This window comes from Thunnus albacares, chromosome 11 (assembly GCF_914725855.1).
Source record: "Thunnus albacares chromosome 11, fThuAlb1.1, whole genome shotgun sequence".
NCBI lineage: Eukaryota > Metazoa > Chordata > Actinopteri > Scombriformes > Scombridae > Thunnus > Thunnus albacares.
The window spans coordinates 7,446,655-7,471,459 of NC_058116.1; the positions used below are offsets into that span (position 1 = coordinate 7,446,655).

General features: G+C 39.9%; 5 protein-coding genes across 6 annotated transcripts; all 5 read left to right on the plus strand.

Moving 5' to 3' along the window:
* Positions 1-35: 35 nt before the first annotated feature.
* On the plus strand, positions 36-870 carry LOC122992010 (gamma-crystallin M3-like). The gene is made up of 3 exons (XM_044365529.1): positions 36-101; positions 206-448; positions 541-870. Exons 1-3 carry the CDS (start codon positions 87-89, stop codon positions 817-819), a joined length of 537 nt encoding a protein of 178 aa, XP_044221464.1. The 5' UTR covers positions 36-86; the 3' UTR covers positions 820-870.
* A 4,034-nt stretch (positions 871-4,904) lies between these two features.
* Positions 4,905-5,745, plus strand: LOC122992012 (gamma-crystallin M3-like). Its single transcript, XM_044365531.1, has 3 exons — positions 4,905-4,992; positions 5,094-5,336; positions 5,430-5,745. Exons 1-3 carry the CDS (start codon positions 4,984-4,986, stop codon positions 5,703-5,705), a joined length of 528 nt encoding a protein of 175 aa, XP_044221466.1. The 5' UTR covers positions 4,905-4,983; the 3' UTR covers positions 5,706-5,745.
* Positions 5,746-7,211: 1,466 nt separating this feature from the next.
* On the plus strand, positions 7,212-9,857 carry LOC122992005. 2 transcript variants are annotated; one of them, XM_044365524.1, is made up of 3 exons: positions 7,212-7,522; positions 7,863-7,995; positions 8,611-9,857. In XM_044365524.1, the coding sequence occupies exon 3, from the start codon at positions 8,872-8,874 to the stop codon at positions 9,607-9,609; it is 738 nt and encodes a 245-aa protein (XP_044221459.1). In that variant the 5' UTR covers positions 7,212-7,522; positions 7,863-7,995; positions 8,611-8,871; the 3' UTR covers positions 9,610-9,857. The 2 variants fall into 2 exon arrangements, with proteins under 2 accessions (XP_044221459.1, XP_044221460.1); XM_044365525.1 differs by lacking the exons at positions 7,212-7,522; positions 7,863-7,995 and adding an exon at positions 8,006-8,465.
* A 6,176-nt stretch (positions 9,858-16,033) lies between these two features.
* LOC122992011 (gamma-crystallin M3-like) lies at positions 16,034-16,918 on the plus strand. Its single transcript, XM_044365530.1, has 3 exons — positions 16,034-16,132; positions 16,236-16,478; positions 16,586-16,918. The coding sequence occupies exons 1-3, from the start codon at positions 16,118-16,120 to the stop codon at positions 16,856-16,858; spliced, it is 531 nt and encodes a 176-aa protein (XP_044221465.1). The 5' UTR covers positions 16,034-16,117; the 3' UTR covers positions 16,859-16,918.
* A 2,703-nt stretch (positions 16,919-19,621) lies between these two features.
* On the plus strand, positions 19,622-20,519 carry LOC122992006 (gamma-crystallin M3-like). The gene is made up of 3 exons (XM_044365526.1): positions 19,622-19,694; positions 19,805-20,047; positions 20,174-20,519. The coding sequence occupies exons 1-3, from the start codon at positions 19,662-19,664 to the stop codon at positions 20,450-20,452; spliced, it is 555 nt and encodes a 184-aa protein (XP_044221461.1). The 5' UTR covers positions 19,622-19,661; the 3' UTR covers positions 20,453-20,519.
* Positions 20,520-24,805: the final 4,286 nt, after the last annotated feature.

Here is a 24,805-nt window from a genome sequence, read left to right on the forward strand (position 1 = left end):
TTCACATTGAGCAAGTATAAAAACGGTTACCACCATCAGGAGTACACAGCAGTCACAACTCAGTCCTGAGAAGCAATCAAAAGATCATGACCATGGGCAGGGTGGGTAATAAATATAACAAAACATTTATTTAATATCAATGTCCCAATTATAGTCATTAATAATCTCTGAAAATTGTCCTGATGAAGCATCTTTGTCCTTTCAGATCATCTTCTACGAGGACAGGAACTTCCAGGGTCGCCACTATGAGACCAGCAGTGACTGCCCTGAGCTGACCTCCTACCTGAGCAGGTGCCACTCTTGCAGGGTGGAGAGTGGCTGTTTCATGGTCTACGACCGCCCCAACTACATGGGAAACCAGTATTTCATGAGGAGGGGCGAGTATGCTGACTACATGAGCATGATGGGAATGAGAGACTGCATCAGGTCTTGCCGTATGATCCCTATGGTAGGACGTTCATTCTTTAGAAATCATTTTGTCATCTTTGAATGGTTGTCTGGACTTCTGCCAATTGTTTTTTCTGATGTTTCAATTTACAGCACAGAGGAACCTACAGGATGAGGATCTATGAGAGAGAGAACTTCGGTGGTCAGATGCATGAGCTGATGGAGGACTGCGACAACATCCAGGACCGCTACCGCATGACTGACTGCCTGTCCTGCCATGTGATGGACGGCCACTGGCTGATGTACGAGCAGCCCCACTACAGAGGCAAGATGATGTACATGAGGCCTGGAGAGTACAGGAGCTTCAGGGAGCTGGGCATGAGTGGCATGAGGTTCATGAGCATGAGGCGCATCATGGACTCTTGCAACTGAATGTTCACTAAATACCACTACTGAATAAAGTACCCCACACTCTTATCCTGACTTTTTGCTTAATTGGTTGTTTTTGAGGCCTTAACAGTACAAGAAGAGCTGGGGATTAGAATGGCATCAGTGGGTGTAAATGAGCATGAGGCATATCCCTATATGTGGTAGTTAGAGAACTGCAGAATATTCAATAAAAATTATAACTTCTCAGACATACAAGAGTGTTGTTTTTGATAACACACCCTTGCCTTTGTAATGTGATGGTATATCATTCACGTGTATTTCTTCTTGGTTTTACAATAGAATTCAAAAATCCCCAACATATAAATTGTTTATGCTGCTCACAATTTACCTTCTTGTGCTCACACAGTATATGTGGACAAGTGCTTAGTGACTCCTTCAAATTATTGAATTAAACTATAAAATATCTCTGTTAAAGAAAGTTTTGCTACTGTTGCAAGTGGTTTGAATTCATTAAGTGCATTGATCAAGTTATTAGGATCACATCAGTGTATGATTTTGTAGAAATCACGTAAAGTACGTACTAGGGGTGTGCCCAAAAACAAATACGTTATTCGGCAAAGCACAAATAGTGGGTTTTTTCTTAATATTTGTTTCATACAAATATTTTAAAGATGATTTGTTTTCAGGAAGAAAAAAAAACATGTCAAATACCAGCACGTAGGTTGGTTACATCGCATACATATCACTCTCTCCTCTGCTCTGCTATTACATCTATCAGCAGGTCTCAACGAGGGGAGTCACATTCACCTGCTACATGAGACACATTTCCTAATTTGGACATCATTTCCTTATTTGGGGGTGTTCCCCAGAGATAAAGCTGAGCTACTGAAGGCATGAAGTGCTCTCATGGGACTCTCCATAACCTGTTGTTCCCCTTCTCCTTTCCACATGAAAATACATGAAATAAAATAAAATACACGTAAATACATGAAAAGTGCAAAGCAATAATCACCTTTGAAGTTCTTCCCTACACGTTACACGGTGTGCTGTCACTGTGTTATGGGTGTACAAATAGGCAGAGGTCTGTCTGCAATGAGGTGATGAGTAAAATTTTAGCTCAGTAGTTGAATTAGTTTTATCAAGTCTGATAAAAAAAAGAGTATCCAGGGTGATGTCATCGGAGGTTATCTCATTTTGGGCTTGGAGACAACATATTAAGGGAAAGCCTGTGTTGAGGGCACAGAGTTTGAAAGATGCAGACATTAACAAGACAAGAAGCGTCTCATGAAAAAGATGCTAAAAGAAAAAATGTCTTTCTCTCCAGCTACAAGCAGCAATGCAAGTGAAAGTGGTTGAGTTTTGCAACACAAAGCTGTCACCTAAGTGTGTATTCTGTCTTGTAAGAGTCAGTGACAGTGCTTTGTGGGGCATTTCAGCTGCAAATGTGTGCGTAGAGAAAGACTGAGTGACAATAAATTTCTAATCCTTGAGGGGAAACAAATGAAAGTCAACAGGTGAATGCTCGAGTGGAGGTACGGCAATCAAATTCCTTTTTTGTTCTTTTAAAAAAAAATAGTTTAAGGCTTTTTACATCTTCACTAGATTAGACAGCCGATAGCAGAGAGATGACAAGAAAAAAGGGGAGATGAAGAATGACATGCAACACAGTCCTCTAACGGACACAAAGCAGGAGTGTTGCAACTCATTGTCTGCACCCTAACCCAGACCTCCAGGGTGCCAGGGGTCAATAAACAGGATACTGTGTGTACTCTTTTGTGGCATGTGATTGTTGTCATCTTTTCATATTGTTTGTTGTTATTGTATTTATTGTTGTAACAATGTTTTTATGCTGTCCTCTTTGATCGGTCTCCCTTGAAAAACAGATTTTAATCACAACTAGATTTTTACCTGTTTAAAGGAAAATGAAAAACAACTGATTAAATTCTGTATGACAGCAGCAGCAGTGATGATGAAGGAATACTGAGTAGGGTAGCAGTAACCACTAAGATAGAGCAAGAGTGTTCAGAATATTGACAACTCTGCACTGACTGTCAAAAAACATGTACACGTCAAATAAATTTTTCCCAAAGATGGCTTCTGTCATTTTAGGTAGTTCTTATCACACTGTATGTCCAAGTGCTCATTTTTCTGATGTTTGTTTTTAAGTAGTTATTTGACAATATAAAAAACAGTGTGATCTCATGATTGACAGCTGTGACAGCCACTCTAAAACCTCTGTAAGGCAGTCAGACTCTACCGCGCAGACTCTGGCTCCAAATGACGTCACACAAGCAAGATGGCATCTCCCAGAAAGGAGATATTTTGGCTTCACTTTTACATAGCGGTAGGAAGTGGAGATGCATCAGTAATGGGAGTTTGCTCAACTGTACATTGTAGAAGTCATTTTAAGTGTTACTCTGAGTTTTTGTTGAAGTTCAAAAATCATATCACTGACCTGTCACCTTGACCTGATCACATTCTTGTATATATATATATATATATATATATATATATATATATATATATATATATACATATACACACACACACACACACACACACATATATATATATGTGTGTGTGTGTGTGTGTGTGTGTGTGTGTGTGTGTGTGTATATGTATATATATATATATATATATATATATATATATATATATATAAAATCTGCTTCTATTCAATCTATGCACTCTATGCATCACCTCGGTGCACCACCCGTTGGCATCTACATCCTATCGGACTCAAACTTAAGCTTTATGGCACTTACTTGTGTTGTTCTCTCATGACTAGATCCCTGCTTGTGTTGTATCAGCATCTGTTAAATGAAATTGTAAATTCATATATATTATAAATCCATTATAATTTTGTCATCTTGTTTTTCATGCTGTATTTCTGTAATTTGTCTCTCTTGTTCTATTCTCTACACACATCTATTGCATGACTTGCTGTCCTGAGAAAGGATCCTTCCTCTGTTGTACTTCCTGAGGTCTCTTCTGCCCCCCATCCTAACCCCCTTATTTGTGAGTTTTTCCCTCATTCAAATCGAGGGTTTAAGGTCAGGGGATGTTGTATTGCTTGTATTGCTGTACAGATTGTAAAGCCCCCTGATGCAAATTTGTGATTTCTGATATTGGGCTATACAAATAAAAATTGACTTGACTAGACTGGCTGACCTGAGTGTGATGTATGGAAACTAAACATTTCAGCTTTAAATTCACCACGTTATTGCAAAGGGTGTGTTGGGTATGCATGCAGAGAGCAGAGTGTGTAATGTGTCTGTAGCAGAACATCTTTTGTTGTCTGGCTGAAATGATTTGAAGGTTCACTCTAATAGCTTTAAAAACTTCCCTCAGAAACATAAATTTGACTTTATTATAGCACCTCAATATTTTTAAACCAAGACCAATACTAATGTTTTAAATTCTGGGAAATCACGTTAACAAATAAGGTATTGTTGATTTGAAATACAAAATATTCTAAATAATTTGTGTCAAGCATCCAACATCATCTAGGATAAATTATATTAGGATTGTGAAGTACCTGATCTATCCTGCAAACTGTTTTATATAGATGTAAATCCTAGAGTGATAGTAATCCCAACCCATAATCATAACCAGGACTCCCATCTGAAAAAATCTACCAACTTCCCGCACTGAAACTAAGTCTACAAGGGCAATGTGGTAATGTCAACCACTAGTACAGCATTTAACATTTGATACTACCAGCCTTTGTTCCAAAATCAAAGGTGTTAATACATCTATTTGAGAAGGGATACAATGTATGTGCATAATCACAAATGACTACAAATGGCTATTGTTTGTTTGAGAACCCTATTGTCCACTGAATATTTTGCTTTGATAAAATATTAGCTCCTTGGCTCCTAGTGTTTCAATTCAATCGAGTCAATGATTTATATACTGTAATATAATACTCATATATAACCAATTACATCCCTAAACCATTTTTTGAAAAAGCTGTGCTCTTGTCAAAGGAAAATTCTGTTTGGAGGTTGTGACCCTGTTGGTATATGGGTAAGCAACTCAAAAACTCTATAGGCTTCTATAGTAGGTTGCTGGGTCAGGACTTTCAACAATAGAGGGGCCAACAGTCTTTGTCTCTGGCCAGGTATAAATGTGACATGTTCACACAGGCAGGGCATCAGTTCAAAAACAGTTCTCTGAGAGACCTGGGAAACCACCGCAATCAACATGGGCAAGGTAGGTCTAAATTATTAAATCAGCATTCATTTGCCTACAAATATATAATAGGACTGTGTAAATATGAATTTGGTATCTAAAACCCTTCAATATTTTTTCAGATCATCTTCTACGAGGAGAGGAACTTCCAGGGCCGCTCCTATGAGTGCATGAGCGACTGTGCTGAGCTGACCTCCTACCTGAGCAGGTGCCAGTCCTGCAGGGTGGAGAGTGGCTGCTTCATGGTCTACGACCGCCCCAACTTCATGGGAAACCAGTTTTTCATGAGGAGGGGCGAGTACGCTGACTACATGAGCATGATGGGAATGAGCGGTGGTATCAGGTCTTGCCGTATGATCCCCATGGTAAGTATAAAACACAGCAATAGTACGACTCTGGAAAGAAGCTTAACGTTTTTATCAAATCAATTATTTTTTGGTCTTGTTTTTTAAAAACAGCACAGAGGCCAGTTCAGGATGAGGATCTACGAGAGGGAGAACTTCAGTGGTCAGATGCATGAGCTGGTGGATGACTGTGACTCCATCCAGGACCGCTTCCGCATGAATGACTGCCAGTCCTGCCACGTGATGGAAGGCCACTGGCTGATGTACGAGCAGCCCCACTACAGAGGCAAGATGATGTACGTGAAGCCCGGCGAGTACAGGAGCTTCAGGGACATGGGCATGAGTGGCACCAAGTTCATGAGCATGAGGCGTATCATGGATATGTGCTAATTGTACATTTTGACTCAAATAAATGATCTAACTTTCTAAATTCTGGTGTCATGGTAATTAATTTTATCAATTTATTAGGGTCGACACATTAAAACAGGTCAACTCCCCCTCATCATGTACTTGCTGAGAACCCATTCAATTTAAGGTTTTACATAGAATTCTTTTTAGTAAATCCAGGCTAGCTGAGATTTCCCAGGCTCAGATCCACGGTGTGACCGTTGCTTTCACTCACTGACTGATATGTTTTGGTCATGCTCTGCACTTCAAAATTATTGGTCTTTGGTTTTCAACACCCTTCAGATGTCTTAGGGGTCCCTGTTAACCAAGTCCACAAATTGCCATCTTTGGAGTACCAAATAATTTGCTCTTATCTTTCTTTCTTATCTTTGAATACTAAACAAAGGGATGTTATTGCATTCAGAACTCTTTTGGCCCAACAAAGGAATTCTTTTAGCCTGGAAATCTCCCTCATCACCTTCACATTCTGGGTGGTTAAAAGTTATAATGTCATATTTAACCTTAGAAAATATTTAATATACTTTGAGAGTATATTTTTACTCAAAGAACATTTTTACTAAAAATGGCAGCCTTTTCTTTCCCATTTTGCAAACCTGTCTGTATTACCTTCGAAGTAGAGACCAGATGGTGATGAGAAATTTGTCCTAATTTTACCCAAATTATGCTGAATTTGTCATTACTCAGCTATCTGCTATCTAGAAAAGCAGATTTCAACTAATTAATATTTCAGCATTTGGTTAGAGATGAGTGTTAAATTGCACAACCCAGTATCATGGCAGTTCATGAAATCTTATTTAATCTATAGATTCGTGTTCGTGGACACAAATTTTCCATTTTTTTCATGACACTCAGCACAACTTTCAAACTAATGTATTTCAATTGGAAGTATCTTTCATGCCTGCCTGACTCAGAGCAGTATAAAGCTGTGCTTATTTATTTCCTCTGGTGGGCGGACCAGAGGATCTGCTGCCGGGAAGTATTTTCTTCACTGTCAGTTCCCTTATTAAGGTTTTATTTTAATGATATCCTCAACATTTCTCAACACAAAAACACTAACGTGTCCTTGATAACTCTACAATATGATAGGTTAATGTTATGGCCATCCATTTTAATTATTTCTCCAAAATCAAGTGTTTTTGTTAGTTTTGGATAGCAGAAGGCTACATTACCCATGATCCTCAGCCACCATTGCAATGGAGACAAAGACAGTCCACTTTGTTACCTGTTACAAAACTTTTATTTACTGTTATATCTACAATTTATTTTTAATTACTGAATTTATTCCAAACTTATTAAGATTGTGTGTGTGTTTATGGAGTCCCCCCCATGGAATGCCCCTCTCCCCCTTATCACAGAGACAGTGGCGTTTGGATTCAGATAGTCGTGATTGCGGCCAACTGGTAGCAATTTGAAATGGAATGACGCCCAGCCATGGCAGACAATCCAAAACAGTAGATGAACATGCCAAGTCCACTTGCAACACAATGCCCTTCCCTAACCCTAACCTGCCTTTGCACTAAATTGCATCAAATCTTGTACCATGGCCATATAAATGGGATGAAAACAGGGTTATACAGCTGCTTAGAGGAAGCCATGCTTGCTGAGTGTTTGCACAACGTTTGAAGAGTCAGAGTATTTGCAAAGCTTTAAAACTTGGCACCAGCTGACATTCCGTAATGACAATTGTTGACATGCCTCAGGCCTAACGAGCTGATTAAGGTCTGAGACCTTGTAAAAAGAATCTGAGACTTCAGAACTCTTATGTTTTTTTTAATTTTTGTTTATTTATGACATAAAAGGTAACTATGCATTAATATTTGCTGAAAATGTTGGGGTTTTTTGGACCCATTAGCATCATGTCGAAGCTAAGAGCTAAGCATGGTAACTGCATAATGTTGTAACCATCAAAGGTAGACTTACCACGAGCTATGACATTGTGAAACAATGGTATATGCTCCTGTCGAAGCCACAACTCCGTATGATATCAACTGTGTTTTAAGAAAAACGTTTTATTTGTTTTATTTGTGAAAACTGCAAACATCATGTCGGCTAGTGAGTACTGCTAGCACTGAACTGTACGATTATTTATGTTACATTTACCACTATGATTTCCCTGTGACATGCTGCCTTTTTTTTTAGAGATGAGAACAAGAATGTCCAAAGAGGTGAAAATCACTTCAAGTCAGGCCATGTACTGGAGTGTAGTGTTTCTGAGGGCCAGCTTGTGGGTTCTGTCAGGGCCAGTATGAAAGACAAGTCATACAGGGTTGTGGTGAGTTTTGCAGACTGACTAGTTTGGTAGCTAACTTTAGCTAACATTACTCTACATGAAACTACATGTTGGACCAATCATGTTGTTATCATGTCAAAGTGAATATAAAAAATACAGTTAAAATTTAATCAATTAATTTAATTAATTAAAAAATAGAGCACTATAACTAAATTTAGTGAGCATTAGATTAAATGAGCTGAAAAAGATGAAATGGTGTAAGAGCAGATAGCTAACGTTAAGCTAACTAATTTAGGTGTTTAAAAAAGTGAGTGAAAAATAAGAATAGTATAAATAATAAGTATAAATAGTATGAAAACTATTATAGTATACTATTATAATGGTATAATATAAACAATAAGAGAAGTAATTAGGAAGAACAGTATGCCCCTTCCCAATATTCATGTTCACACTACATACATAAATAAGATCACTTTGGATATATTGTCCTTTCAATCAGGAGGCAACTCGAGGTATGTAAAATTTATTGATTATGTAATGATTATTGTATTCTTTTGTGAGTCCAATCACATCAAATGCTATTCATTGTGTTAAATAGGCTGTGAGTGGGATTTTTTAAAAATCTATATATATGAGTATTTCTTTTCCTCTTTACAGGTTTACACTGGTGACTCTGGAGTCATCAACTCTACCTCCTGTGAGTGTCCCCATGGGGAGTACAAGTGCAGCCAACCTGCTGCTTTGATGATCTGGGCCATCCACAACCTCAGCTCCACAGATGTTGAGTGCCAGTGGAAAAAGCCCAAGGTTCCATCAGACAAGGTTAAGGCAGTGGAGGAGTGTGGGAGTACAAGCCTCTGACCCGTGCACCAACCCCAGTGGCTGCTCAGTCAATTCTGGTTTACTGGGATTTCCTGGATGCTCACTCTCGAGCCTAAAACCCAGCAGGAACCTCTGCTTCACCTCACCACTGACTGTATCATTGCCCCCCACAAACACCTGGGCAGTCATGGCATCCTTGCAGCTATGAGGATGTCAGTGAGGCAGATAATGGCCATCCAGACATTGACAGTGGGGCAGAAGGACAATCATCTCTGGCATGTTCTGAGGAAAGATCGGCCGACGGCAAGCCACTTTGGAAGTGTGCTGATGGTGAAGCGCCCCCTCATTTCCAAGCTCTGTGGGAATCAGGACCTGCAAGGAGTACTGGCTCTACAGTGGGATATAGCTAACAAGCAGGAATGGATCAATGCATTTGAAGATGCCACCAGCATGAAGGTCAGAGGGTCTGGTTCGTGGCTGGCTGACTCTTGGGTCCTGGGTGCCTCCCCAGATGGTCTGGCTGGAGAGACAGACATCATTGAGGTGAAGTACCCATTCCAGTGGGGGGACCATACTATTGAGGAAGCAGTGCAGGATAAGTCCTTGTACCTTCATCAGAAGGAAGGTGGCGCCTTCCACCAGAAGGAGGATCACCACTACTGGCACCAAGAACAGGGGCAGCTTCACATGTCTGGGAAGACCACCTACTGTTTCACCATCTGGACACCCAAGCAGTGTGTGATCATACCCATCTCCCGTGATGACTTCTGGCAGCCTAACGTGGGGATCTTGGAGTCCTTCTACAAGGATCACATGCCTCCACAGCTTGTGTAGAACTGTCAATGGACTAAAACACTGCTTGTAAATCGTTAATAATAGTTAATCATTTCTGAGATCAGTTCACCTTTTTACATCCTTGAGGATAACTACATTGTTCAATTTATTTGTTCTACAGCTGTTCTAATGTTTATATTTGTTACTTTATTTAATTTTTTTATTTATTTTTTGGGAGGCAATCGATCAGAGTTCTCGCCATGCCACCTGTCAGTGCCTGCTAACAGGGAAGCCAATGATCCAAAACATTAAAGGAAATCAAAACAATGATGATCATTTCATTAAGGTATAAAAAGGAGTGGAATTTGTTACTGTGTAACTCTTTATTTTACAGTCTGCTGAAAGCCAATCACATAACACCACACCCTCACACGTGCGTTATTTGAAATGTAATGCAATCTGAAAACAATGAAAAGAACTCCTGCCCACTGTCTCGCTTACTGCTGAAATTTATTACAGGTATATGGGCAGCATCACAACACTTACATGTATATAAACATTAGAGCTGCCTCAATCATTCAATCAGAGGACCACAAAGACCGGTCTGGCTGATGAGCACCTTGAATTAACACAAAGCATATGTGTCACCTGCCAGAAAATAGCATTAAATACAAAATGGACACAAAAGCTTTAACAATGCCAATAAATCTAAAGCAACATCCATATAGCCTCAAAACTCTCCAAAGGTCAAAAGACAGAAAAGAGCAAATAAATTAAGAACAAACATATTGATATATCATGAATCTTACACTGTTATCAAACACTGTCTGTGCAACATCTTTAGTATGTTTAATCTCACTCTTTGTGAACATGCCATGATGCAAAAACAGTGGGATGTTCACACTGACTCCTTCTGGCATAATGTCTTGGATTAGAAATCCTTCATCAGCAAGTATAAGATCACCTGACTTGAAGACCTCCAGGATTCCACTCTTAGCCACGATGTCCTTGTCAGAGACTGATCCAGGATACAGTTTGCTGCAGTATGTTATCACAGCGTTTGTCACCACACCTTGCAAGATTTTAAATGAATGCATGCCTCTGTATGAGTAGGTGTGCTTCTGAAGGTCCATGGAGGCTGAAGTAGCAATTTTAACTGCTGTGCAAAGTATGACCATCCTGCAGTTGCGATACATCTGGAATGAAGACTGTAAGCTTGACAGATTTTTCTCCCAACTTGGTACAGTGGTCATGATGTCCTTGAACCATAACTCATGGAGAACATGGATGAATGTAAGTACTAAATTTGTCACACAAGTGGAGCTACACTGGAAGAGCTGAGCAAGATGCAAGTTGGTGTAGTTATGAAAGAGCTTCATGAGAGTCATGAAGATCTAGTCATCAAGTGACAGAGATTATACCTTCCAGCCAGCATAATAAACGATGGACTCTTTAAATCGTTTCATATAGCCAAAGAAGATGTTGAAGATGCTTCTGTCTGGGAGGCCAGTTTCCATCCTAAGTACCTTTTCATCAAGGGTTGAACTTCGAGTACCTGAAACCTAGACATTTGGGGGTCAGCACACTGTCAACAGGCCCACTCTCCTCCATGGGCAGACTCCCTTCCACAGGAAAATTGCCCCCTACAGCCAGACTCTTCTCCATGGGCAGATTGCTCTGCACAGGTGGACTCTTCCCACACAGGTAACCTTATTGGACCCCTCTCAAGTCCCTCTGTAAAATGGCAGCTGCACTCTCTAGAACTGTCACTGGGCCTCCTGTCTGCATGTCTGAAAGAAGAAAATAATACTTATTCATACTGTGTTATATACACGGAGTAGGCATGATAAAGTAGATATATATTAAAAAAAATACAATTATATAGTATAGTAAATTACATGTCTAGCTACCAAGTTAATGCTGACAACAAAGACTTGCAGAAAGTTAAGAGAGTTGTTGTTAGTGCTGTAGATGAAATAAGCTGTATATGTTGAAAAATATGACTAGCAGTGCTACTAATGCTATAGTAATTTAGGTAGTTTTGAATATGGACGTATGGTTTTTTTAATTGATTTAAAAATGTGCAGGGACGAAATCATGATCTTGCAGGTGTCCCTTGCTGATACACTGAGTATTGATCGATGTGAATCGAATCTGAGAATCTGAGAAGTGATTTTTGCGAGCGGCCAGTGGCTACTTTTACAGATTTAGCATACAGACAACCAACAGCTGGGCTAGCCACAAACACTTAGACATTAGTCATTAGATCTCTAGTCAGGTGTTTCTATGGTAACAGGGTAGATAGTCCTGCCCCAACATACAAAATATGTGATCATTTTATCAATTTATGATGCAATATTAAATATTAAATTACCAACAGTATAATAAGTAGTTAGAATTTACTCAAACTCGACCAGCTACATTAAAATTGCTCCACCAACTTCTCGAACATGTCACAGACAGAGTTCCATCATGTCTTCGTAGACTGGATAAGGGTGTGCTGTGGCAGCTGCATCTGTACCTGCTTCACTTTCAGTGCCAGGGTGGTTGGATGGCTGTGGCTTAAGTGCTTCACCAGCCTCCCAGCAGCAACCAATCACACGACACACGTAAACATTGAAACTGTTGTTGTTGGCGAGTTGCACATAACATGGCACAGAGTCCCAGAGGATGCGCATAGGGGAATTAGCTGCCACAATGTTTTTGGTGTTATCTTGGACACATGCCAACACACAGCTGTTGAGGCCCTATGTCTCCACCGCACTAGTCAGCTTCTCTGCGAGGTTGTCTGACGTGTGATGGACAGAGAGGCTTTGAGTGAGGAGCACACTTGACTGTATCTCCCAGTCAGCATTAACAAAGTGACAAGTAGTTGTGATGTAGCTTTCATTTGTGAGAGCTGTCCAGCAGTCAGTGGTTAGCTTGTCTGCTCTGGCCAACTTGATTTTAAGCTCATCCTTCTTCTCCTCAAAGTGTTTATCAATGCGTTTAGTCACAGTAGCTCTCGATGGCAAAACATACTTGGGCTTGAGGTACCGAATAAGTCTGACTTATTAGAAGTCAGCTGAACTGGGCATTGACAATGGGCAATGGTGCTTGTGGATGTATGGCAAGACAAGATCTGGCCCCATGTCTTCCTCTCCGATATGGATGGGACCCAGTGTGATTCAATCTGGTCTCACATCGGTGGCCTGTTACCAACATAATCTGGCGACTTTCCAGGCATCCGAGAGCCAACCCATAGTAGTGCTCTGTGGGCTGTGGTTTGTGTAGATCCAGGAGAGGGGTACGAAGAGACTCACCTGAGAGGCATAAATAATTTAGGGAAGTGGGAGGATGGATGATTAAAGTATATAAAATTCATATAGTTTATGTTTTTATCAGCTTTTGTGTAGGGCTAAATATCTCACTTCTTCACAGATCATTTTCAGCATGTTCCCAAGGTAATTCACCCCCATCAGTTCCTGAGTGTACCACACTTGAGTGGCTTTAAGTTGCCACACCATATCTGACACCATCCTCATGATGCAGCAGAACAAAAGATGACTTAATCAGCTCTCGGTTTCCCTCTCTGCCCCTCCATGCAAAGCAAAGCTGGATGTTGAACCATGCCTTTCTCAACAGGCCCACAGGTGTATCTGGGGACAGTATAGCTGAATTTCTAATAATTTCCAGGTCAGACTCGGTAATATGAGGATGATGGACACTGGTGTCTTTGCTGCTTTTCCTGTAGTGTTTCAACTTGGCTTTAAAGACAGCAATGCTTGACTTGAACTTTGTATCACTTATCTCTCTATATAAAGCAAGGAATCTCTGTCTGTCTGTATGTATGTATGTTTTTCCTTCGCATATCTCAAGAACCATTCATCCAATGTACTTCATACCTGGCAGGTAGATTGCTGGGGAATCAAGGAAGTGCAATGTCAATGTGTGAAGTTGTTTGGATGAGCAGTTCTCGAGAAATATAAAAAAAAGTACCTCATAAACAACATTGATTTGCTTCTTTTTCTGCCCATGGAGTCAATGAGCAGAAATACGGACAGCACCACTCTGCCATTGCAACCCACATTGTGGTCAGAGATGGAATTATGTCTGTAGTGATAAGAACTAACATAAAGAATGAACTGAAAAAGTTTAGAGAGTTAAGCCCTATTCCCATTCCTTATGCGCGGGAATTTGTGCAGCATGTCTCAGGCACATTTTGAACGGGCTCTACAGTTCATCCGATCAACTTCAGCTCAACTCAAAATTGTAGTCTCCAGATATTCTGCATGTGAGGCATTTAGGGAGCATCAGTAAATTGTAGCATCTACCGATAGCCTGCATTTGAGGTGTTTCGGGAACATGGGTAAATTATAGCATCTACTGATAGCTTGAGTGTGAGACATTTAGGGAACATCGGTATATTGTAGTGTCTACCAATAGCCTGCATTTGAGGCGTTTAGGGAGCTTCGGTAAATTGTAGCATCTACTGATAGTCTGCATGTGAGACGTTTAGGGGTCGGGCACTGTTCTCATAGGTATTGAGAAATCAGCCCGTTCCGAACCGGCACTTTTTGAACAGGTACTATGTGATATATGGCAGTTAATACCAGCTCTAATGCCACACTGTACTCACCTCCAGCCTTAGTGGACTAAATCATGGCATAAATTCAAGTAAGGTGTCATTAAGCATAACCACAGAGTATGTCTCCAAATCAGTGTTCTTTTGTTTTTGGTAGAGAAAGTCTCTCAGTATATTAACTGCCCATGTTGTTCCCTTTTTTGTATTAATCTCATCCTTCTCTTCCTCAATCATTTTAAGCTCTTCAGGTGTCAGTTCCTTCTGCTGTTTTTCGTTTGGTTTCTTTGTTTTCTTCTCCATTTCTTTTTCTTCTGCTGTGTCCCATTCTTCAAAACTGCTGTAGATTGCAAATAGGTTGAAAGAAATGTTAAAATCAAGCATTGTTGTGTTTTTCTTCTCGGTCATTAATTTATCAAGTTGATAACTCAGCTGTGCTTGCTGCAGTTGATAACGAATAAGCTTTGACAGCTGTGCTCTGTAATGTTACTATGGTTACAGGTTGGGTAGTGGATGAACTTTGAACAGTGATTAGACTTGAGCCGAACTATGTATGCAATATATGGTTTTAACGCACACCTGCCGGCCAATCAGAAAAGAGTACTCACCCAGACCATGCTCTAAATTTGCATATTCATAGATACTGGAATTTTTAATGAGGGAGAAGAAGTAAATGTAATTTTAAGAATTTTAACGAGATAATTGAACTTCTTTTGTTGAAAAATGTCAGACACAAATTATTATTCAAAGTAGAGTATTTTAGATACATCTTAAAACATGTCTGGAGGGGATCTTTAAGCCTCTCTTTCCTCTTGTAACAGTAAAATATTTTGTTTTAAAATACTTACAACAAAGCTAAAATCTCATCTTTATGTGGCTTCTCCTAATCTGCTATAGTTAGCATATAAACAAGGATATGTTGGACAGAACAAACATTCTGATCTTACACACATTTTTTTAAACATCTATCCAGTACAACAACAATACCTAGTGACATGTTGCTGCCCATACTGAGTTAGCATGATATAAATGCAGTTTTTCTGGAGTCTTTCTGGCTCCCGTAGTCCTAAATCACTTATTTGCTTCATCTTTTTGTGAAGCAGTGTCACAGATGTGGCACAGAAAAAGTATACAGGCTACTTCAAATACCAATTGATGGCCTTTTTCAATGATTATGCAGTTACACACTAAATTTGATGCACATAAAATTTTAATCTACTGTACCTCATGTACAATACTTGTACAATACAGATGCAGAATGCAATTTTCTTAAACAATTTTTACCCAACATAATTTTTTCATCATTTTCGGTAACTTTGAAAACTTTGGAATCTCCACTAAAATAAAAATAAAAATAAATTTGGTATTGAAAAATGCGTGGCTACATAGCATGAATTTTAATTTATGCGATTAACTTGATTTTGACCCAAGAACAATAAAAGACACAAACATTTAATTTTAGTGAGGTGCATCAAGTGTTACAATAACTTCACTGCTGGTTGTACATTGGATTAATGCTTGCCAGTTATTTTTTATCATATATCTATACATACAAATCCATACAAACAGCTGGATAAACAACTTTTGTTTGTACAGATGTGCATTATATATAGGCATGTCAGACTATTGTGGTCTCACAGAAGAAAACTCATGTCTATAAACTGTCCACTTACCAATCATACAGTGTGCCATACAGTGTGTTTTGTAATGTATGAAAGAGACTATTGTCTGTTACTCTGTATTGTAACTTCGAAAAAATGCTCATTGTATTGACTTCCCTATGGAAAAATCCATTCTAAAGTCTTCTAGGGGATCCAGTCACATGGAAATGTGACAAATGCCCCTGAGCAGTCTATAGGCCTCTATACCATGTTGCTGGGTCAGGGGTTTACACAATGGGAGCAACAGATTCTTTGGGTTTGGTTAGGTATAAAAGTAACAGTTAAAACAGGACCATCATCAGTGTAGCAGCAACATAGTTCTCTGAGGAACAGCAACACAGCAACTATGACCATGGGCAAGGTAAGCATACTCACCTCACCAACTATTTTCGATAAGCAATTTGAACACATATTGATGGATATTATTTTTGGGCTTAATCCCCCTTTGTGACTCCTTTTTTCAGATCATCTTCTACGAGGAGAGGAACTTCCAGGGCCGTTCCTATGAGTGCATGAGCGACTGCTCTGATATGTCCTCCTTCCTGAGCAGGTGCCACTCCTGCAGGGTGGAGAGCGGCTGCTTCATGGTCTACGACCGCCCCAACTACATGGGAAACCAGTATTTCATGAGGAGGGGCGAGTATGCTGACTACATGAGCATGATGGGAATGAGGGACTGCATCAGGTCTTGCCGTATGATCCCCATGGTAGGATACATTTCTAAGATTCTTTCTTGCATTCTTTAAATAGATTTGAATGGTAATTAGTTTAAAAACAACCTTCACATTTAATGCATCCAGTGTTTTCATTACAGCACAGAGGAACCTACAGGATGAGGATCTACGAGAGGGAGAACTTTGCTGGTCAGATGCAGGAGCTGATGGAGGACTGTGACAACATCCAGGAGCGTTTCCGCATGAATGAATGCCTGTCCTGCCACGTGATGGAAGGTCACTGGCTGATGTACGAGCAGCCCCACTACAGAGGCAAGATGATGTATGTGAAGCCCGGCGAGTACAGGAACTTCAGGGACATGGGCATGAGTGGCACTAAGTTCATGAGCATGAAGCGTATCATGGACATGTAAAAATAGTTGTGTAGAATATGTCTTCATAAGCCAAAAATAAATGAAACTTTTTTGAAAAAATCTCTTGTCTACGTGTGGAGTAATTTCATATAAACTTAGTAGATGCTTGGGCAACCATTCCTGTAACATAGAACTTCAGGCATCCAGTGATTTTTAGCACACACTATCTACATGGTTGACATCTTTTCCATATCAGTAAAGATTATTAAAGCAATTCCTTTAAATATGTGAAATATTAATATAATATAAATAATATACAGCAAACATTATTTGTGATATACAATACTTTTTAACTACAATACCTATGAATGACACAGAGGTTGCACATTCGCTGGTTAGTAAATCTCTGCAAACTATAAATATAATCTGAGTAAAAGGTGAACAAGTGGCACTTGTTGGTACAGTTTGTGGTATTAAGCCATTCCTTCTGTTTATTTTGTCAGTATTTTAGTCGTGAAGTGCTTCACAGCAAACATTTTTATTTAGAAAGTAAGCAAGAAAGTAGTCCTCTAGACTTAAAGACATTTTGTCATTTGGCTTGTAACCTAAATCAGATTAAGGTCATTAATATAAAACTGGGTATATATCATCATAGAAGACACAGAATAATGCTTTTAAGCCATTACAGCAAGAACCTGGACAACTACTGGACAAATTGCCATGAGATCTGAAAGGCACATTCATGGTTCCTAAAGGATGTGTTTAATCATTTTGGTGACCCCTTGACTTTTATTCTAGTGCCATCATCAGTTCAAAATTGCATCTCACAAACATGTAACATTATTTATGTCAGTCAAAAGATGAATCTGAATGCTTCCTATCCTTTTCTCCAGCACAGCTATCAGGCCAAATAAATTTACTGAGTTTATTGATGCAACCCCAGAGGACAACACTTTTCTAAATTTGAATTAAAGTTCTAATAATTAATAGGCCTATGAAATTTGGTGTGCACATTTACGATCCGCCCTCAGAAAAATCTTTATGCAATTACATTCCAATTTTTGTTAGAAACATTGCCCCAATTTTGAGCACTACCTTTAATAGGTATTGGTTGGTTTTGGACAAGGTGACTAATATATATATTATTTCATCCACATTAAAATCAGTGTGTGCAGTGTTTTTTATGTATTTGTGTGTCTTGTAGCATTTTGTGTTGGGAATGCATTTCTAGATTCCATGGCCAGCATGCATTGTCAAATTGCTTATAATAAATTTGCTTTTGTTGTTTCAATTTGCTTGTGTTTTCTTAAGGTGGACTGTGTTGGGCTTTTGGGGTCATTTCACCATTGTCAAGTCAAGTAAATTTCATTTATATAGCCCACAAAAAGGACTTCACAGTCTGGACAGTGAACAACACCCTGTCCTCACACCCTGAATTCCAATGAGGAATATCTCTCCAAAAAAAAAAAAAAAAAAAAAAAACACTGAGAGGGGACAAAAAGGAAGAAACCTCATGATGAGCAACAGGGGAGGAATCGCTTTTCCTGGATGCAGATATCCAATAGATGCCATATGTACAGAACAAACAGAAATAATAATTACAGTATGGAGAAGTGGAATTAAAATATTAGCCTGGTGTTTGTCTTCCTCACGCACTGTGGCTATAGCTGACTGCTCTATGGCTCATATAGTTTTATCCAAATGACTTGACAAAACAGAATGAAATATAACAACAAAACAAATCAAAACAATAAATTGCTTATTTATGTGTATTTTAAACAATATGCACAATAATGTATGTATGTCTTTTGCATGGGCAGTTTTACATCTGTAATGGCATCAAGTCAAATAAAATGTGTAACTTTGTACTTGGTGCATCTCTGTTGTATTATTATCAGCATTCATCAACCTGGTAATACACAATCAGAGAACTTCTCTATAAGCTTGTTTTTCTCCGAGACACTGACACACATTGCTGAAATATTTTTTCCTGCCTCTGAATTAACAAACAAGAATATATTTTATGTGGGGAACCTAAATCCCTTTTCACCTCAACCTTTTATGGATAACATTTCACTTTTAAGCCCCTATGTAGCATTTATAAGTAGTACATAAACAATAAATAAATGGTTTATAACACTATAATGTAGTTGTAAGCAGCTATAAGTGTTGTCTATTTGTCAATGGCTATAATTCATCCTTTGGGTACCCATAAGTGGTGGCTGGTGTATAAACAGATAATGAATGACAATATGGTAAAACACAGTTGTAATAACATAAAATATGTCTTCATAAAGGAGTTGTAATTGCTGACAAATACTGTACTAAATAAACATTTTTTTCTGCTTACAATTAAATTATAGTGTTATAACTTTTTATTAAAGGTTTATATACTGCTTGTAAATGCTAAATAGGCAATAATCATTTGTTGAACAAAGCTGAATCTAGTGTGTCGATATACATATAGCACATGCTCACTAGTTCTGAAGCATATATGTTTGTAACATATTGAATATACCAAATCTCAAATCAAACAACCAAATACTGAAAAGTGCTGCACCGTACAGATCATATACACAGTTCTTATGAGTCACATGGGCCAACCTATTCACATTTTACAAGCCCTGTTGAAAATGCTTTCTGTAGTGAGAGAAAAGGCCTTTCTAAAGACTGTGAGGTACCCAGTCCCTGAAAATGTGGAAATAACCTCTGTATACTATAGGCCTCTATAGTAAGTTGTTGAGTAAGGGGTTTTCTGAGGGGGGCCACTGATTCTTTACGTTCAGTGAGGTATAAAAGGAAAGGGTTAAACCAGGTAGGCAGGCAGTTCAGGAGCAAGAGCGACAACACATCTACAGCCAACATGAGCAACATCGGCATGAGCATGAGGGGCAAGGTACTTTTAAAAATCATGTTGTATTAAGCAGGAATTACTGTCTACAAAATAAGATCAATGTTTTCACCTTGTTGCTTTTTCCTAATCATTAAGATTAACTTTTTTTTCAGATCATCTTCTACGAGGAGAGGAACTTCCAGGGTCGCTCTTATGAGTGCACAAGCGACTGTGCTGATATGTCCTCCTACCTGAGCAGGTGCCAGTCCTGCAGGGTGGAGAGCGGCTGCTTCATGGTCTATGACCGCCCCAACTTCATGGGAAACCAGTGTTTCATGAGGAGGGGCGAGTACGCTGACTACATGAGCATGATGGGAATGAGAGACTGCATCAGGTCTTGCCGTATGATCCCCATGGTAAGCATAACATCATTGTGATTTATTGTGTAAAGGGTTCACTGTCTTCTAATATAATACAAACCTGACATCTTTCTGACCTGGGCTGATGTAAACTCTTAACATAAACTGATTTTCATATTACAGCACAGAGGATCCTTCAGGATGAGGATTTACGAGAGAGAGAACTTCGGTGGTCAGATGCAGGAGCTGATGGAGGACTGTGACTCCATCATGGACCGCTACCGCATGAATGAATGCCAGTCCTGCCACGTGATGGAGGGCCATTGGCTGCTGTTCGAGCAGCCCCACTTCAGAGGCAAGATGATGTATGTGAAGCCCGGAGAGTACAGGAACTTCAGGGAGATGGGCATGAGTGGCATGAGGTTCATGAGCATGAGGCGTATCATGGACTCTTGCAACTAAATGTTGGCTAAATGTTCACTGAATGTATCAAATGCCACTAAATAAAGTATTTCCTGCACTATTTTAACTTTTGTCCAGCTGTCACATTTAATGATTATGCAGTATACTCAGTATATAATGGGGGATGAAATTCGAATTTTAACATTTTTAGACAGTAAGCATGTGCTAGCAAGCAGTTATTCATCTTAAAATGTTTTATATCTGATGAGATATTTGGCTCTAAATTTTACTGTAAAACCACAGACCTAAGGCCTATCTTACTATTGATCTTGACAGGAATTCATATTAACTATGCACAACCATTACAGGCTGATGTGTAATCAAACATTTAAAAATTAGATCAAAAGGCTTTTGAATTTTCAAATTCAAGTAAAGATTTGTATTACATATTCCACACATGAGGAATATAAATTGTCATACTGTGCAAACGAAAAAAGTAGCTTGGTTACCAAATATAATAGGTGTGGTAATGCTTAAGTTACAATACAAATATACAAAAATATACGTAGCACATTCATTAATAAGCAAAATAACCATAATATTTTGGTGGTGGTTTGCAACTGTTGCTGATAAATTCCAGTTCCTGCCATTATTACTTAAGTGGCAGCTAAAGTATTTCAAGCTTTTCTCTGTGTCTTTACCGGGAATGCTTCACAGTGTTGCTTTGCTAGTGTCGTTGGTTTGTTTTGTTTTGTGGGGAGATCTGCGGTAAAACCCAGAGTGGACTTTTGAGTTGTCTTTCTTTTATGTTTGTGAAACTGGATTGAACTGAACTGGTTTGATTTTATGGGGAAAACAAAACAGATCCTTTACAGAGTGGATTGAACTCTGAGACTGTGGGACGAGTTACACACGCACACATTCACACACACTGAAAAACCTGAACCCTTCTCACCACTTTATTGTTACCCGGTACCTCCGTACACAACAAGACTTAACCAGTTTCCCCTCAGTTGAGAGCATATCTCAGTTTCCACTCTGGCATCCTCCATCAGCTGTGCCTTTGAGTGACACGGCACTACTAGCTTAAAAATGTCTGTGAAGTTCGCAGACGTAGTGGCTAAATCTGTCAATAGAAAAAGTTTATTTTTCAGCAGATATCTTGGTTACAAAAAGACTGAGCTAGCAAAGCAGTTTTGTGTTTATATGTGTGGTATTTATTCAGTTTGGGAAATCCCACAATCTCTAGAAAGCACTAGCTCAAGTTGGCTGGCTGACTCAACAGGGACTAGAAATTGTCTCTGTTGCTAGGTTGTTACTAAGGGTCAGCCTACTTGCTGGAGTAGTAAACTAGGTTTCATTACATAGGAGTCTACAGACGTAACTGATTGTTTCCAGATATTAGTCACACCCCATGTATTTCCATGGAACCAGAGATATCACTAGCAAAAAGGGTTTTTTTATTTTTTAGAGCAAATTGCCCCACAATATGAATACATTTTGTTTATATCTTTTATTTTGTTGGTAACTGTTGTATAATTGCAATATCACACTTGAGGTTGTGCTTTATCGTCACTGTTGTGCCAACAGTGATGTGGTCAGGAATGAGGCACTTGCACCAAGTTCTGTAAGCATTACTGTAGTAAAGCACACCCTCTCATGTACTCTTGTTAAGTGAATGTCAACCTTATGAAACGTAGGTGGTGCTTTGGACATCAGTGCTAATGCAGAGGAGCATTTGTGGTCAACCCATGGTGTTGCCAACGATAGCCAGTTATGCTAGCTAATGGTTGTTGTTTACGCAACATTGAAAAAGTTTAGACATTAAACATGACTTATTACGCCTTGTCTTGCCGGTCATTTGTCAGTTTATATTCTAAAGGAATAAAATACAACTACTAGGGCTGAGCCAAATACTCGGATGAAACAAGTATCCAGTACAGATAACTTTTTATGAGCATGAGTATCATCCAAGTAAAATGTGTCAGTATCCATACTCGTGATAGGCTAGGTAGCCAAACACAGAGCTCCTTCCCTACACAGAACCTATACAAAGTTCACCGCTGTTGCGCCACACAACACAATCTTGCCATCATCACAGCCAACTTCTGATCAACCCATATCCATTTCAGGTTTAAAACACCAATTTCCGGTTAAACTACAACCACTTCCAGTTTAAGTCCCAGATATAGATAATTTTGTTGGTCAAACAGATACAGATAATGGTGTACTCACTCATCCTTAACAGCCACAGCTACCAAAGACCACTGTGTCATCAGTGTATTATTAACATTATTAACATTAACACTTAGCAACTCTATGCAGTAGGGGCTTACTTCAGTCTTGGGGTCACTGTTCTTTGTGTTTTAATTACAACAGTGAAAACAAGAAAATGCAAAATCTTAAATACCACCAGCTGATTAAATGCCTGACCAGAGAGGAAACACTTTAGATCACTACAATCAACAGTGCATATCACACCGTTCCCCATGCTGCACTGGGACACTCTGACCACATCATAGTCCACCTGATTCCTGCATACAGGCAGAAATTGAAACTCTCTAAAACTGTTGTGAGGACATCTAAGAAGTGGACCAGTGAAGCCATGGAGGATATTCACGTGTGTTTGGACTGTACTGACTGGGATGTTTTCAGGAGTGCTACCAACAGTCTGGATAAGTACACTAAGGCTGTGAGATCATACATCAGCTTCTGTGAGGACAGCTGTGTACCATCACACACCAGGGTTAGTTATAACAACGACCAATCCTGGTTTACAGCTAAACTCCATTCACCAGCTCCAAACCACCAGCTCCTCCTCCCCCACCTCAGCAGGGGCCTGGGCCTCTCCACAACTGCCCACCACTGAGACCTCCTCCTCCCCTACCACAATGATGACTCTCTCCACCCTGGAGAGGGACATTAACATCCTGTTCAAGAGACAGAACCCCTGCAAAGCAACTGGACCAGACGCCTTCTCTCACAGACATTTTTCAACACCTCACTGGAGATATGCCACGTACCAACCTGCTTCAAGACCTCCACCATCATCCCCATCTCCAAAAAACCAAGAACCACAGGACCCAGTGACTACAGACCCATCACCCTGACTTCTGTAGTAATTAAGTCTTTTGAGCACCTTGTATTGTCCCACCTTAAAACTGTGGACAATACAGTAAACTTTGCCCATCACTTCATCCTCCAGCACCTGGACTCTGCAGGAACCTACACCAGGATCCTATTTGTAGATTTCAGCTCTGCCTTTAACACCATCATCCCAGCTCTGCTGCACGATAAGCTCTCCCAGCTGCATGTGCCTGACTCTACCTGCAGGAGGATCACCCACTTCCTGTTTGACAGGAAGCAGCATGTGAAGCTGGGGAAACATGTCTCTGACTCCTGGACCAGCAGCACCAGTTCCCCTCAAGGCTGTGTCCTTTCCCATCTACTCTTCTCCCTGTATACAAACAGCTGCACGTCCAGTCATCAGTCAGTCAAGCTCCTGAAGTTTGCAGACGACACCACCCTCATTGGGCTCATCTCTGGTGGGCATGAGACTGCCTACAGGTGCGAGATTGGCCATCTGGTGTCCTGGTGCAACCAAAATAACCTAGTGCTCAACGCTCTTAAGACAGTGGAGATGGTTGTGATCTTCCGAAAGAACCCAGCCCCACCTGCCCCTATCAGCCTGTGTGACTCCACATTCGACACTGTGGAGTCTTTCTGCTTCCTAGGAACCACAATCAGCCAGGAGCTCAAGTGGGAGCTGAACATAAGCTCACTCACCAAGAAGGTACAGCAGAGGATGTACTTCCTGCGGCAGCTGAAGAAATTCAACTTGCCAAAGCCAATGATGGTGCACTGTTACACCACCATCACCAAGTCCATCCTCACCTCCTCCATCACTATCTGGTACACAGCTGCCAAGGACAAGGGCTGACTGCAGCGTATCATTCGCTCTGCTGAGAGGGCGATTGGCTGCAACTTGCTGTCCCTCAAGGATCTGCACGCCTCCGGGACACTCAGGTGAGCAGGAGCGATCATGGCCGACCCCGGCATACACTTTTTCGAACATTCCCCTCTGGCAAGTGGCTGCAGTCTTGACCAATCTTGACCAAAACTTCATGCCACAAGAACAGTTTCTTCCCAACTGCAGCTGGCCTCATCAACAAGGCCCGGGACCCTTACTGACATGGACCCTACCCCACTTAGACACTACACATTATATTAATGTGAAATCTATCATCTTATATTGCACATCTGTGAACTCATCACATCTAACATGGCATGTTACATTGATACAACTATCTTTATTCTTTGTATTATTACACTTGCACATTACATACAGTATACTGTTTACACTATGAACATTTACACATTCCCGGTCACAGCTCTCTTCTCATAGAATATATT

Coding starts and splice junctions, on each gene's coding strand:
- LOC122992010 (XM_044365529.1), top strand. Junction 449..540: donor CTTGCCGTATGATCCCTATG/GTAGGACGTTCA, acceptor TTCAATTTACAG/CACAGAGGAACCTACAGGAT.
- LOC122992012 (XM_044365531.1), top strand. Junction 5,337..5,429: donor CTTGCCGTATGATCCCCATG/GTAAGTATAAAA, acceptor TTTTAAAAACAG/CACAGAGGCCAGTTCAGGAT.
- LOC122992005 (XM_044365524.1), top strand. CDS start 8,872: ATGCTCACTCTCGAGCCTAAAACCCAGCAGGAACCTCTGCTTCACCTC.
- LOC122992011 (XM_044365530.1), top strand. Junction 16,479..16,585: donor CTTGCCGTATGATCCCCATG/GTAGGATACATT, acceptor TTTTCATTACAG/CACAGAGGAACCTACAGGAT.
- LOC122992006 (XM_044365526.1), top strand. CDS start 19,662: ATGAGCAACATCGGCATGAGCATGAGGGGCAAG. Junction 19,695..19,804: donor GCATGAGCATGAGGGGCAAG/GTACTTTTAAAA, acceptor CTTTTTTTTCAG/ATCATCTTCTACGAGGAGAG. Junction 20,048..20,173: donor CTTGCCGTATGATCCCCATG/GTAAGCATAACA, acceptor TTCATATTACAG/CACAGAGGATCCTTCAGGAT.